We start from the raw sequence: 15,078 nt of genomic DNA, 5'->3' as shown, positions 1-15,078 counted from the left end.
ATACCTGGATGATCCGCCATATTCTCTCATTGATTTATTAAAGAGAAGTTGTAATACTTGGCCCTAAACTCCTCAGAGATGAATTATTTAATGATATAGCTAAATTGGATGGCATCCGCCTTGCCTCCAGCAGTCCTTCAGGAATCTAGGAGTTATCTTTGATCCAGACCTGAACTTTGATTCACATTTATACCAAATTTGAAGTTGTTTTTTCAACAACATAACATTGCAAAAACCGGGATGTCCTGTCCAAAAAAGATGATAACTTGAATTTGGAACTTGACACTAAACTCCTCTGTCATTTCTCTTTTGTAAATATTGTTATTTTGTTGACGTCCTCACAAGTGGCTCTCTCTGAGGTTCTACTCTTTACCCCCTGTTAAACGTTTTTTTGTTTTTCCTCATTCTTGATGAGGGTTAAGGGCAGAGGATGAGACAAATTGTGATTTGTGAATATGTGCTTTACAAATATAAAATGATTAATTGATAACTACCCTGTGAGATCAAACCAGATCTGTATTATTAAACTAAATCATGCTGAACTAAGCAAGGGAATTTAATACAAAGCACCTTTAAAGCTGTAAAGGAAATGAATATAGTTTGTAATTCACAGTAGCTACTCACCTTGCTTGAGTAAATAGTGAGTGAATCATTTGTTTCTGCACTGTATATCACCCCTTGTCATTATAACATTTTAACATATACCACCTGGTTTCACAACTGATTCAAATCTAATATACCGGTCAGTATTAAACAACATGTTTATTACTGATGTTGTAGCCTCCAGTAATATTTAACTGGGCCGCATTATTGAAATTATACAAATTCTCAATATAGTCAAAACCATAAATAAAGATCAAATTTCTAATTAAATCATTTAAGTGTACAAATTATTATCTTTGTGAGATCAGATGGCTGAGATATTTGATTGGACTGTATTTGATTCTACGAGTGGACGTGACGGAGTGTTCGGCATGTACATGTAGAGTCCGAACACATGCAGGGTATTTAATAGTTGTCTGACTGAATGTCAGCACTGTAATTGGATAAGCAGGTACTTATAATGAATAGATGATTGACAGAAAATTGGAAATATGTACAGATTGAAATTTCAGGGCATTACATACAAATATAGTTGCAATAGCAGTTCATAGTGACTGTTTACCTATTAACTTACAATGCTGCTGCATGATGCTGTAAAAAGTATTGCTGCTTGTAGTTGTGATCATATTTGAATCGAAGCTCAGGATCATGCTTGTCACATGGCACAATATAATAGTTGCAGTGGCTGCAACATACTCTACTACTTAAGCCCCAGAATAAATGGACTTGGGTGATACGAATTTCTACCAAACTACTGTTTTCTAAGTTGACACTAAACAGTCCTTTACTTTGGTTGTCCTCACTGTATGGTCACGTACTTACTAATGTAGAATGATGGGTCCATACAGCATTACCATGCGACAATAACGTAAGCTTGACAAAAATAAAATATCACTGTGATGGATTTGTGTGGAGAGATGGATTTGAGTGGAGAGGTTAAAAAAAAACCACCATTCTCTCCACGCTTACACACTCCTGCTTCAGGCCTCAGTGATGTGGTCCTTACCTGTGTCTGGTGCACTTGAACCAGTTCAGGATGTCGGTGCAGCTGGTGTAATAAACCTGATCAAAAGGGTGGGCGTACGACTCCTGCACCGTCACTGAGTAACTGAAACCACAGGAAGAGAAGAGACGAGAGAGAAATCAGTGTGTGTGTGCACGTGTGTGTGTGTGTATGTGTGTGTATGTTTGTCAGATGGTCACTGGTTTCCTCCGTATATTTGTCCATTGGTAATACTATGAACCACATTTTGGCTCCGGCAATGTTCCATAGGTGAATTGTTTGGTACAGGGTCTGTATTTATATAATGCTTATCTAGTTTTGATGGCCACACAAAGTGATTTACAGTACAGTTTTACATTCACCATTAACACACAGGCCACAGCCGCCCCAGAGAGAGTTTGTGTGCTAGAGAAGGGCTGTATGAATGTGTGAGGGACTTGTAGTATTAGGCACTTGAATGTGGTCGTTCAGACTAGACAAGATTTATACATCTATTTACTTTACCATTTAATGTGTGTGTTAGACATCAGCAGCTCTTTTGTGAAAAGTGTGTTTTGTCTTCACATAGTTTATTAAGTCTGCCAAAACACTTCAGAAATGATAGGAAGCAACTCTGAACATCATGTATTTAGAATGCTTGTTTGTCACTGACACATTCTCTGTCAACAGACTGATCTCAGGGTGAAGCCTTGTGTGAGTAAAGCTAGGGATCATTTCAGACACTGATCCATACATTTTATACAAACACTACTGATATGCAAACTCATTTTCTGTAGCTGGGCTAATTGTTTAATCAAACAACTGATCAATACATGGAGAACTAACCACTTCCTACACAAAACAGTAAAAACATGATCAATCACCACCATTATTATATAAAAGCAAGAGTCAAGTCAGAGTCAAAACAAATCCAACCTTGGCCCCAACCAATACTGAGCTCTTAATTTTCCTCTAAGGCCGAGCTTCACCACATCAAATCTCAGCAGAGCATTTAAATATGATAAACCAAATCTAACTTCACCCCCTCACATGAGCCACGTTCAATGACCTGCACTGACTACTGTCTGCTAACTGATGTTTACCCCTCATTGACCTTTCTATTCTTCTTTTTACTTTTCTCATTACTTTTTACTATATTCTACTGTATAGTTACTGTATCAATAAGCATCTCTTTCTGTTTCCTCTTGCTGACTGACTGACATCACGTTTTCGAAAATGACGTCGTTGAAGGAACAGCAAGTCCATTTACTTTCTGCCACAAATCCTAAGATCTATGTGGGACTGAGACCCTGTTCAGAGCTGGTAAAAACATCATTAGCATCAACACTGTATGTCTCAGACTGTCCTCCTTCCCTCTCTTGTCTCCCTCTAAATCTTTCTCTGCCGTCAGTCTTCGGGACAATAACAGAGGAGCGCTCTGACTGCGTCCGCAGCTGTTTCCTCAGATTAGCTGCTGAAAGATAATCTAGCTGGGAAATCTGCTTCTACCTTTGTTCTTTTACATTTCGCTTAATGGATTTCCAAGCTTCTTTTTAATTTGAAAGTTTGTCAAGAGCCTCACTTCACCTTTTTAACACCTTTATTTTGAAAAAAAGAGCCATGTGTTTGACACACTGAGGTTAGTCTAACACCAGGGTATACATTACTTTAAACAAAACAGGGACAGTGTGTAAGTGAGTGAGCTTCATTCCCCTTTTATACAAAAAGAAGACAATATGTGTGGGGTTTGTAATTGCAGATAAACCCACTAAGAAAGCAATCAACACCTTTGCCACTGCCATTGATGAGTTTGCCTTTCAGTTTGTTTGTTTTTTTCCAGTAACTTTGTTACTTTTCCATGTCTTTTAGATCAGTACTGATTTGAGTACGGAATGAACAACTGATTTGCTGTCTGTATTTACAGACAGCAAAAGTGACAAAGTTCTTACAGGAGGAGGCGACAATCCTTCCTTGCCTCCACGAGGCTTCGTATCATGCCCGGAAAAGGAGGTGAAAATTAGCGTGTCCACCTGGGTGTCATGTTTCCATCTCTGCTAATTGGAGCTGGAGCTGATAAATACCAGTGACTGCTGCCTTAGACATGAGACAATGAAATGAATTGTACCCTCTGACATTGAAAACTAAAGCCAGATGTTAGTGGATTGCCATCCAATGTGAAAGGGCCTTTAAATGTTGGTAGTATTTTGAAGCTTTCAGAGAGCCAGCTGCTTTCCTTTCATGTTAAGCTAAGCTAGTTCCTGACTCCATCTTCATACTTCAGCAGGGACTCCGACTGAATACAGCCCTGTGTTAAAACAGCAAAAGGGCCTGTCAGAGACAGTGACTAGTGACAGTGTATTGTTTAAATAATAACAGTTTTAACACAGTAAGAAATGATTGTGTTAAAAGTTATACTTTCAGTTTTAAGTGTGTGCATTTCTTAAGGTTTTACAAATCTGTCAAGTTTTCAGGGCAAGCAACGTGTGTTGTTTGCAAAGTAAACAGCAGAAATAAAGGGCTCACATTAAAAAGAAATCAACCTGGAATGTACCATTACATGGATGTGATTGTCCACCATACTTAGCTTTACTGAATGACTGCACATTGTGCTGCAGCAAATGTTGAGCGTGACGACCTGCATTGTAATTCCAGAGCCCCCTGAATAAACAGCCTTGCTGCACTGATGGACTGGTTACATTACAGTTAAGGATAGTGTTGTGTTTTTTCACACAGGGCTAAGGCTGCTCTCTGAATGCAACCTGTGGTTCTCTCATACGGTCGGACCGGCTCCTGCATGTGTGGCCTGCGGAATCAGTTGCCACTGCAACAGACATCGATGGAAACGTGAGGTCAAAGAGCTTTTAAAGAACATGACAGAAGCATTGGGACTGACCTCTCCCAGTGGCTGCAGACGTTGGGATCCTCCAAATTGAGGGAGGAAGTGATGCAAGGCAGAAAACAGACGACCACAGCCAATAGAAGTGTCCTGTCACAGCACAGTAACACAGCCATCTCTGTAGGAGCTGCACCCTAAAACAGGAGAAGACGGGTGAGCTGTTTTCATCTGAGTAGTCAAACAATGATTAACAGATAAATCATTTATAAAAACATCAGAAAATGTGTTCTGTGTGTGAGTGTGTGTGCAAGTCAGTCGCAGTGGAGAATTTACACTAACAATTATTACTTTTAAAAAATCGAGATTTATTATTTTTAAATACATTTTATAACATTCATAAGGGGAAATGATCATGTTTTCCTTAAATCTAGTTCAAATTAGGGATTCAACACTGTAACAGAAACCAGAAATAAGTAAACCTTGAAGATGGGATGTGTGCCGTTTTGAGCATCAGGGTTCAAATGTAGTTAATATTAACAACCTTTAACTACAAACTGAAAATCAGACAAACAGCTGAACATATAGAATAGTTACTGAACTTGTATCTGACACATTGAAGTAACATCTGATGACACTGAAGTCCACTTCAGCACATTCATAACTATTGAGCAGATAAACTGAAATTATCGATATGATCGGAATGAAAGTTGATGTGGGAGAAACACTGATTACAGCGAGATCACCAGACAACACTGGTCACTTTGTTGCTCTTGTTTAACTATAAAATACCATTTGCAAATTCCCAGTAATTTAGAGTGGTGCCCCTTTCACACTTGATCTTTTGAGTACAGAGAGCACAGAGCATCAGACAACAGCCATGCTTCATTTGGCCTTTCGGCAACAAACTTGTGACTGAAGGAGATCAAATAGTCACCAATTTAATGAGATCATCTGAGGTACCATCTGCTGTTTGTCTGTTGGTCTGTTAGTGCAGCGTGATAGGCTGCTGTCAGACGATGGATCTGCTTCATTAGCTGAAATCCTTTCTATTCAGTCACTTCACCACTTTGGTCCCAAGTCAGCGTATCACCAACAGCAGTTGGATGGACAGTCAAGATTCATATTCTAATCACATTGTTTTTTTCTAGCATCATCGTCAGGTCAAATCTACTTTTATTAATACTTAATAAATGAATGATACCTGATAAATTAATTACATCCCCCTTTAGTGCTATGCGAGCAAACTAGAACACTATATCATCACAGTGAACATGGTCCACGTTATACCTGCTAAACATCTCCTAAGTGATTTCACTGTGTTCGTGTTAATCTTTGGGCTTTCAGGCCAAGTGAGGTCATCAGTCATTACTATTAAAGTCAAAGCCGTTATGATCCTGTCAGGTCGAGTCTGAAGGGATCCGGCTCTTTCCCCCTGCCACTGCTTTGTGTGCAGGATAACACACGTGCTGCATGTGCTGACTCAAGCTTACCTGATTCTAAAGATTGAACACACGTTATTGTCTGTTTTTTATACTTTTATGTTTCCACATTCACATTCTTAGCGCTTGTTTGCACAATCTGGTTAGAAGGAAAATACTAGAGGACCTGCTTGCTTTGCAAATCGCAGCATTCGTTAGCCACTAAGCACATTAGTCACATACAGATTCAATGGGAACCTTCAATTTCCAAAGTGGTGCCTTTAGTATAGCAACATAAATGTTTGAATACAACCAATCTGAGTCATATAATCAACAGCATTCAATCTATCTTCACTGGCTGGTGTGGACGTACAAATATGACAACGGTTAGTTCTCCTTAACAAAGCTGTGATATTTTATTTTGACAGAACCCCAGTGAGATATTGGTGGTTGCACGCATTCTGTTGTTATTCAACTATTTCAAAGCTTCTTTTAATTATAAGGATGACCTAAATGAGACAAAGACAGTTTCTGTCTGAGGAGCAAAGTCTCCACACTTTGTTAAGCAATCAGAGATCCTCTACTTTTAGACGAAAAAACACTAGATTTTGGAAAAACAAGCTTGCTGTCTTCGGGAACGTCAGGACATTTGCTTTAATTCAAAGTAACATTTTTGTTGAAATCACTTTGTCTGTACATCATCCTCTGGTAGAGAGAGACCTGCCAGTCCATGAGGCAGGATTGAAGAAGTTTAACTCGTGACACAGAAAACCAAATCCTTGTGTGCGTCCTATACACCTCACTACCTGTGTGTTTCTCTCTGGTATTTAGCAGAGCATATTTCTCTGTCTACCCAGTGACAGCCCAGTGCGGACACTGCACACCATACAGAAACATTTCTAGATTTTCTCTTAAATATGGGCTTTAGTTGGACCAATCGAGGACAGGAGTGACCGAAATTTCAGTCTCAGGTCGCATGCAATCTGGAGCAGGTTTTCATCAAGGACCTCTCTGTATTTGGCTGTATTCATCTTTCCTCTCTTCTGACTAGTCTCCCTGTCTCCAGTTTAATCTTGAATAATGTGTGTTTAAACACCGAAATGACCAAACCTCATGTGCACTGTTTGAAATGAAAGGTAACGGTTGAATCTCTGGTGCGATTTGTAGGATTTGTCAATGTACTCACACTAAGTATGTCTGGTCAACTTCCTTAATGGTACAGAAACAGCTGGCAAGTTCAGTACATGAGGGCAACTTTATTACTCCAGCTGCTTGATGAATCTGAAGAGGCCAGTAAGGTAAGACCTGTGTCTTCTGGTTAGCCTCCTTTCAAAAGAGTTGTTTGATGGAGGAAGCCCGTCAGATGTCTCCAGTGGCTGCATGGCTGAGGACAGTGTGTCTGTGCCGGCGCTTTACGGGCCAGCAGGGCCAGTCCTCTCTGGTTTCACTGAGCTGAGAGGGGCACAGCTGCAGCCACCAACGCTGAAACTCTCCCCACCCCAAGACAACTGCACTCCTGCACAAACAAGGGCCATGCTGTGAGAGTGAAAGGGCTCCAGACACAAACCCTAATGGAGCGGATTAAGCTGGGCTGCACAACTTTGATACACTGCTCCAGGCAGCACGGTATTGACGCCTCTCTGTCCGCTCACTCAGGACTGCCAGGAACCAAGACCTGTCAGAGGTCCCTCCAGCACCAACAAAGGCTGTGCTAAGACCATGGATCAATATTTATTACTACTGTCTCACACAGGTACGACCTGGTAGTAACGCAACTGAATATGTAGCTACTGAAATTCAAGGCTCAGCTCCACTTTGCCTGTGACCCAGATGTACACACTATTATCAAATAAGTATTGTTAAGACATGTACATGTAAGCACTTTTGTCCCACAATGCAACAGATGGAAATCCTTGGAAATCTAGAGTTGCTGTTAGATTTACCCATGTCAAAGCACATGTTAGTACAAAGCAGTTTACTGCAGACACAGCATCACCATAGTTATGTACAAGGTTTGCACAGCTCAAACTAACGAACTAACTGAACTAAAGATACTGAAACTTCACAACAAACTTTGTACCAATGTATGTCTAATACACCAAAACCTTTTGATTTAGGCTCATAACAGAATAAACAATTACTTTTAAAAATTGATTATTCTACCACAATATGTAGTTTATTGCTTTATTTACTTTGTTTGAAGGGTTGTTGAAGCAGGCCCCATCAGCACTCTTACTTTGTCATTAAGACTCAATGGTTTCACCGAGCAAAACAACAGCTGAGGCGGATGAAGGAGGCCTACAGCTGACTCTGACGTACGTCAAGCAAGCCTGACAAAGCACAGCTCGGACTGATTATAGTATACAACTCTCACCGCATAATGTTGACTCTGACAAACTGAGCCTGTAATGTGCTAAAATGACCGTCAAGAAACAAATAGTGATGTTATAGAAAGAGAAATTGTCTCCCTGACTGGGAGACTCTCACACCCATCATCATATTCAGTGATGGTCTCAACTGGAGCAAAGATATAAATATCTTTGAATACTTTTCTCAAAAGCAGCCGTCATTCCTGGTTGGCTGGCTGAAACCTCAGAGAAAGCACAGCTGCAGCCAGCTTAGTGAGTCTCCTGCAGTGTGAGCTGACTTTCCCTCACTAGAGAACGCTTCATCCTACAGTGTGTTTCCATGCACACAACACAGCAGTCATCTGCTTCTGTTCGTTCACATGAACATTTACAGAATGGACTGCACATCCATGCAAAATATATATTTCCATTGCTTTTTCTCACATTAATTGAGATAATCACACAACGATTATCAATCAGTTTAAGTTGTGCAAGCACTGAACTAACAAACCCATGTAAACACAATGTGACTGCAGTCAAACTACAATAGTCGGCATGTATCCTTTATTGCTCAACTGCTTATTTCCTGCACCTGCTGGAAGCTAAACATTAGTTCTGCGGACATATTATTATGTTAGACTAAGATAACAATATACAGTTAGAGTGAATTCTCCCAACGGTCACATGGTACATGACACTTCAGCTACTTTCAGCACTTCAATTGACTCTTAAATTCCTGAAAGTGCTTTAATTTAAAGTTCTCCAACACATTTCATGCCCTTTAACATTAAGAAGATGTTCAACTCCAATTAATGGTGCAGCCGCTCCATGAAGCAGAAGCAGCTCTGCCTGTGTGTGTGTGTGTGTGTGTGTGTGTGTGTGTGTGTGTGTGTGTGTGTGTGTGTGTGTGTGTGTGTGTGTGTGTGTGTGTGTGTGTGTGTGTGTGTGTGTGTGTGTGTGTGTGTGTGTGTGTGTGTGTGTGTGTGTGTGTGTGTGTGTTGTATATCACCTGCCTGTTATCTGATTGTTTGGAGCTGTATTACCATCCGTCTTACACACGGCTCTCTCACAAGTGAACAGCTTTAAGTGTGTCAGTTCATACTTGGTGTGAAAATGCATCTTGAAATGAATCTCCAGCGGTAACCACTTGTGCTCATATGCTCATAGTTATACATCATCTCTGTCCAAGGAAGACCAAATGATCTTGTTAAAAGCCATGTAAAAATAGCAAAAATATTTTACTCATTTGAAATACGAAAAAAATAATATGGTGGTCAACGTTGATATTGTGGTGGTGGCTACAAATAAATCAATGAATGTTGTCACAGCGAGGGGATGAGTAAAGAGCCCTTATTAATCGTTTTGGCACAGCCCCTGTTGAGTTGTACTTATGTTTGAACAGCGTGTTTGACAGACCTTCCACCATCAGCCCTCCCAGGCGCTGTTTCACTACTGCAGTAAAACTAAAACACACAGGACATTCTGATAGAGATAGTGGGTACTGATTGTTAGAGAACTGAATCAGCTCTCTGTATGGACAAACCACAATATATAAAAATGTAACATAGTTTTGTTTTTTTTACAATTCCAGACACTCTTTTCTAAATGAGTGACTCAAACTCTTCATACCGTCAGCTCAGTCAGTGTGGATTATATTGGCCAGTTGGATTTGACGTCGGTCTCCTCAAGAATTCATTTGACTCTATAAATAATTAACCTACGAACTGACACTTATTACACCTTTTATAATATATATATAAGTATATATATATACTTAACTAAAACAAATTTTACCTGAAAATCTTACACTTAAAGGACAGAGATGATAAGAACCTCCTAAAATGACAGAAAACAATCTTTGACATAAACATTGACATTTTAGTTTGGACCATGTCCAAACCACAAAATAGGAAGAGGCGGGATTTACTACCTACACTGCAGCCAACTACCAGGTAACGATCAAGACATTTTAACTTCACTTCACTAACTTCACTTTGGTCGTCCATCTTTATATACAGTATTTTTACTCCATTTCGCAAACTATTACTGTTAAATCTACATACAACGAACTGTAAAAGCACCAAACAATGACATCAACAGCACAGTAGGTGCTGTTGATGTCATTGTTTTCCAGCATGTACAATGTCTTTCCACAAGCAAGTATGGCCAGGAATATCTTGCTCTCCCCTTTAGCAGAGAGATGGTGTGGAACTGTGAAGGTCTCTTGATCCTCTTCATGCTTCAGCTCTCTTCCAGCTGCTTGGCATGCATTGCTTCCTCCATATAAGTCCAAGAAACCTTCCCGTTGCTGAGGAACCCTTCTGTTGATGTGGGGGAGTTCTTGTAGTCCCCATGGGAAATACTATTTGGTCCTGGATTTGACCTGGCTATGGCCTTCATTGCCCTCATATACTCACTACTCCCATCTGTTAACCCACAGGATGAAGGAACTCTAGATCACACTGGTCTGCCTCCCTTTATCCTGACTGTCTTTGCACTGCCCTCGTCCATCTCACAACTATGAAACAAGTAAGGTGGTGAATCGTGCATTGAGCTGGCACTTTCTTTGTTTGGAGGTGATGTCTGCAGCTCTGCTTGCCTGTGTGTAGAAGTCATTTAGTGTGGATGTGGAGGTTGAGGTATTCTGCCTGGGGCTTTGATTCCCCACACTTTCTGAGTGATCTGAATTCACCTCAACCAGCTCCTGGAGGCTCCTTGCACTGAAGCTTTTCTCCTGGCCCAGCTGTGCTTCAATCTCACCAAGACTATGCATTGTGTGTGTGTGTGGCTGGCTCCTGTGTCAAAGTCATGTTCTGTCCACATCCTCCCCCCTTGTAACCATTTGTCTTTTCCCAGGTGGCAGCAGTCCATCCAGAGGTCACTATTCTTTCCTGGTTACCTTACAGTGCCAAACAGTTTCTTCCTAGTCATTGAAAATTTGGCTTGATGTCATCTGGCTGCTCCCTGGTTAATCTCCTAATGACTCTTCTTCATTAGATGCTTGAACCCAACATGCTACATGCTCTTTACAGGGATACGCGTCTGGCTCACAGCCTTACAGGCCTTCGTCCACCAGTGGCTGGTCTCTCAGCAGCTTCCTACAACAATATGATGGACTTGATGGCTCTGGACCAGATAAGCTACTTCAAAGAGAACAGCGCTAACAGTATTACAATGTTACCCATTGTAACTTTTTTCAGGTCAGTGTGTTTTGAGTCACAAATTGGAGACAAATGTGTTCTGGTACGAGAGTTGATTCTGACCTGTGTTCGAAGTGTGTTGTTTGTATTAGTGCATTTTGGATGTGAAATGAACTGTTTTGCTGATGATAAAAAGAATTCTGTCAAAGTTTTTAAAAGCAATATGGGTTACTTATAAACTACAAACTCAATTTCACTGGCAAGCATAAACCTCTAGTTTATTTAATCATCAGCCTACCCAGAGACTGAAGACATTAAACATGAGCAGATAAATAATATTATAACATGATTAACAAACCATGTAGGTCTGCAGCCTTGTTTACATGGTCGTGTCTAACGAACCTCTCCTCACCGTTTATCCCATAACACTTGTGCTTGGTGGTCTGGAAAAATGGGAACGTGTGTCTAGATGGTTTTGGCAGGTGCAACTTATTAGACCCATTCAAGTCCCTCAGGACTATTTGTTCAGTCGTTCTGCAATGAGTCTCTTCCTACTCTTACCAGTAACAGGTGGCATATGTGGAACAGCTACATGAGAGGACACACGATTGATCCGCAGAACGTAAACTGCACCTTTGAAATGCATTGTCTGTGGTTCAAGATTACAATACGACCCCAGTGGCACGTAAATCTCATAGATTCAAAGAGATGCAAACCACATCAGCGAAAAGTAGAAATCCAACAGATGTGTGACAATCTATCACTTTGATTTTATCAGGAAACATCTTACGGGAAAATTCCAGGCTTTTTCAACATTGGTGTTATGTTCATACTTTTTCCATCTGTTATAAACTTTGCTGCTTTTCCTACAATGATAGGACAAAATGTCTACTGTGAAAAACAGCATAGGAATCTATATGTGAGGCAGCCTGCCTACTGAGCAGCTATATTCACCAGACACTCAGGTCGGGGTTTGGTTGTTTTCAAATGAAAGGAAACAAGAATGTTCTCTTTTCAATCGAGTCCTATATGTACTGCAATTAGATAAGTAATGCTCAGTGGCATTACTTATCTATTTGGTAATGGGTGAAATAAAGCAAAAATGTAACTTCAGGCCTTTAACTTACCAAACAGGATGCAGATTTTGGTCTCAGACTGAGGCAGTCCTGTTAAGGTTTTAACTAAATCTGATAAATGAAACAACAATCACGAGTCTTAGCCATGTGCCATCAAAGCCTAGTTTCGGCTTCAAATGGGGGTTGTAACTATTGTTCTGTAGATACATGGTTTCATCTGTTGTCATTCCGCTGTAGGTATCTTTTACATTCATGTTTCCTACAGGCTTATATCAATAACATAAATGTCCAGCTTCATGCACTGTGATCTATTCCGATGCCAATGGATGGTGGAGGAACTACAGAGATAATATGTTTTTTTCACCTTTTGTTCCACCTTCAACCATATTCCTCTCATTGTAGCTCTAGAATTCATCCCCCCTTTATGTTGTCAAACTTTTTCCAAACTTTCTCAGGCATCCTTTGGGAACAAAGCCAATGCCTTCCTACACATTACAAAGAAAAGTAAGATGCAATCCTCGTGAATTTCAGACATTCATTAAGACCAGAAAATGAACGTCAGATTAAATATGAACTTGAAAACAAGCCACTAAAGTTTATTGAGAAACAAAATGTCCTATGACATGATTGGACATGCTAACAGCTGCACTGGAAAAACACTGTTGCTGAGATAGATCAGACTCTGCTGAGTTAAATCAGTGTTCTGGTTATTCTCACGACAATGTATTCTCTGACGTTTATTTGTGCGCATCACATTTTCTGTTTAAGTCTGATTAAGCACTTTATTAGGAACATAAAAATTCAAGATGTGGGAAAACTTTACACAAGTTCCACCATTTGAGTCACTGGTCCACTGCCACACACTCTACCACACATCTCCTCCCACTGGGTTGCACTAAAGTCACCAAGAAACTTAAAGTACATCATCGGAACTAATAATTGAATAAATATAATTAGTTATTAATATTTATATTCATAATAAAGATCCCACAATTCTGAGCATATCAAACATAAACTACACAACCAACCAACCTCACACAAACCAACAGGCCACTGGTTCTGTCGGCTAAGGCTGTTTTTCTTAAATAAAAGGCACCAGAGTCGACATAGGTTTGGCCTCTATGTTCCTCTTGGAGGAAAGTTATCCAGATCATAAACATTTGTGATTTAACAACAAATACAAAAAATTATATTCCATTCCAGGTATTGTATAAAACCATTTGAACATTTTTGTATCATTAGAGGGGCAGGTTGACATTACTGGGTTAGGAGGGTTAAGTCCTATATATTATGTTATATAAATATAATATATTGATAGCAAACACTATACTCTATATACTATATAGTCATAATAAACTGAACTCACTCTGAACATGGGTAACCAAAAATCACATGACTGTAAAACTCTTTACTTTTGTGACTGCTCATCAGTGATGGATGATTATTATCAGTTCAGTAAGGCAGCTGTCAGGTGAGGTGTGCACCCGGTGCAGGAGGTCCATCAAACCATTACTACTTGTTATTCTCTCACTCATCAAGCTGTTCAGGCCAAAATTAACCTTAGGCCACCAGGAAGCGCCCTGGTGATCCTGAAGAGTTGCCTTAAGTTAGGTTAGGTTTAGGTTTAAGTTAGGATTAGGGTTAGGCAAGTAGTAACTACGGTTAAGGTCAGAAGAAGTGTCTTTGAAATGAACGTGAATCAATGCTATGTCCTCTGAAGTCATGGACACTGTGTGTGTCTGTGTGTAATTGGATTTGCCTGTTATAAATATGTAACATTTTAAAATATATCTGTGTATACATACATGTACATACACAGTACTAAATGGATATCATATATTTCGATTATATGAACCCTCAGGTATCAGCTGCACCTCGACTCGCAGAGGCTGATCAGTGTGAAGAAGATGAGCGTGTTGAGGGAGAAGTCACTGAGCCGCAGCTTCACTTCCCTGAGGCGCTCAGCTCCTGTGTAGAGGAGCTTCTTACCTGGTGTGTGAGAGCAGCGGGGGGTCCGTGCTGTGGAGGTGATGCTGATATGTCCCACAGCTGATAAACAGAAACAAAGCCGAGCTCATCCACTTCACTGGTTCTCTCCGTGTTCAGTCTCCAGCAGCGAGTCGTCCGCACACTGACGAACTTTCACCATCCTCAAAACGCTGTGCGGCGGCTGCTGACGTCACCGGCCCCTCCGCCAATGGCTGCTTCTCTTTTCTCCTCCGATGTCTTGACGGACGGTCGGAGGACGAGCTCCTGGTCTCAGCTGCTTCTGTCTTCTAGTTCAAACTTCAATGTGTCAATGTTTACTGTACCCAAATACACGTTCAGTCCGCACACAAGTCAACACGTGAAATCACAGATAAGTGGTGTTTTGTCGTTTGTATCATTTTGAATTTGAAATGACATCTGCTAAAGAGAAACGTTCAAAACAATATTATCATATAATATATTATTATCATTATTATTTCTTTCTTTTTCTGTTTCATTGACAAACATTTTGATTGTGTTTTCTACAAAGGTTTGCTTTATCTATTCCGTGGTTCTGGTGTGTAACACGGTGGACAAACAATAACAATCATCCCTATATATATTATATATAGTTATATTTTTGCTTTTGTTTCAAGGAGGAAACTCTTGTATTTTGCTGGTTGAATGAAACCCTTCATTGATGCAAC

General features: G+C 40.2%; 1 protein-coding gene across 1 annotated transcript in view; it reads right to left on the bottom strand.

Moving 5' to 3' along the window:
* Positions 1–14,607, bottom strand: part of megf10 (multiple EGF-like-domains 10) — a 48,951-nt gene extending 34,344 nt beyond the window's left edge. Inside the window, exons 1-3 of the mRNA XM_035184097.2 lie at positions 14,393–14,607; positions 4,479–4,615; positions 1,610–1,711 (exon numbers count right to left, since the gene is read on the bottom strand). Of these exons, the coding sequence (XP_035039988.1) occupies positions 1,610–1,711; positions 4,479–4,597 (221 nt within the window). The 5' untranslated portion in view covers positions 4,598–4,615; positions 14,393–14,607. The remainder of the gene's footprint in view (positions 1–1,609; positions 1,712–4,478; positions 4,616–14,392) is intronic.
* Between the last annotated feature and the right edge of the window lie 471 nt (positions 14,608–15,078).

Source organism: Hippoglossus stenolepis, chromosome 18, assembly GCF_022539355.2.
Source record: "Hippoglossus stenolepis isolate QCI-W04-F060 chromosome 18, HSTE1.2, whole genome shotgun sequence".
In the NCBI taxonomy this organism is placed as follows: Eukaryota; Metazoa; Chordata; class Actinopteri; order Pleuronectiformes; family Pleuronectidae; genus Hippoglossus; species Hippoglossus stenolepis.
This window is presented reverse-complemented; position numbering and strand designations above follow the sequence as displayed.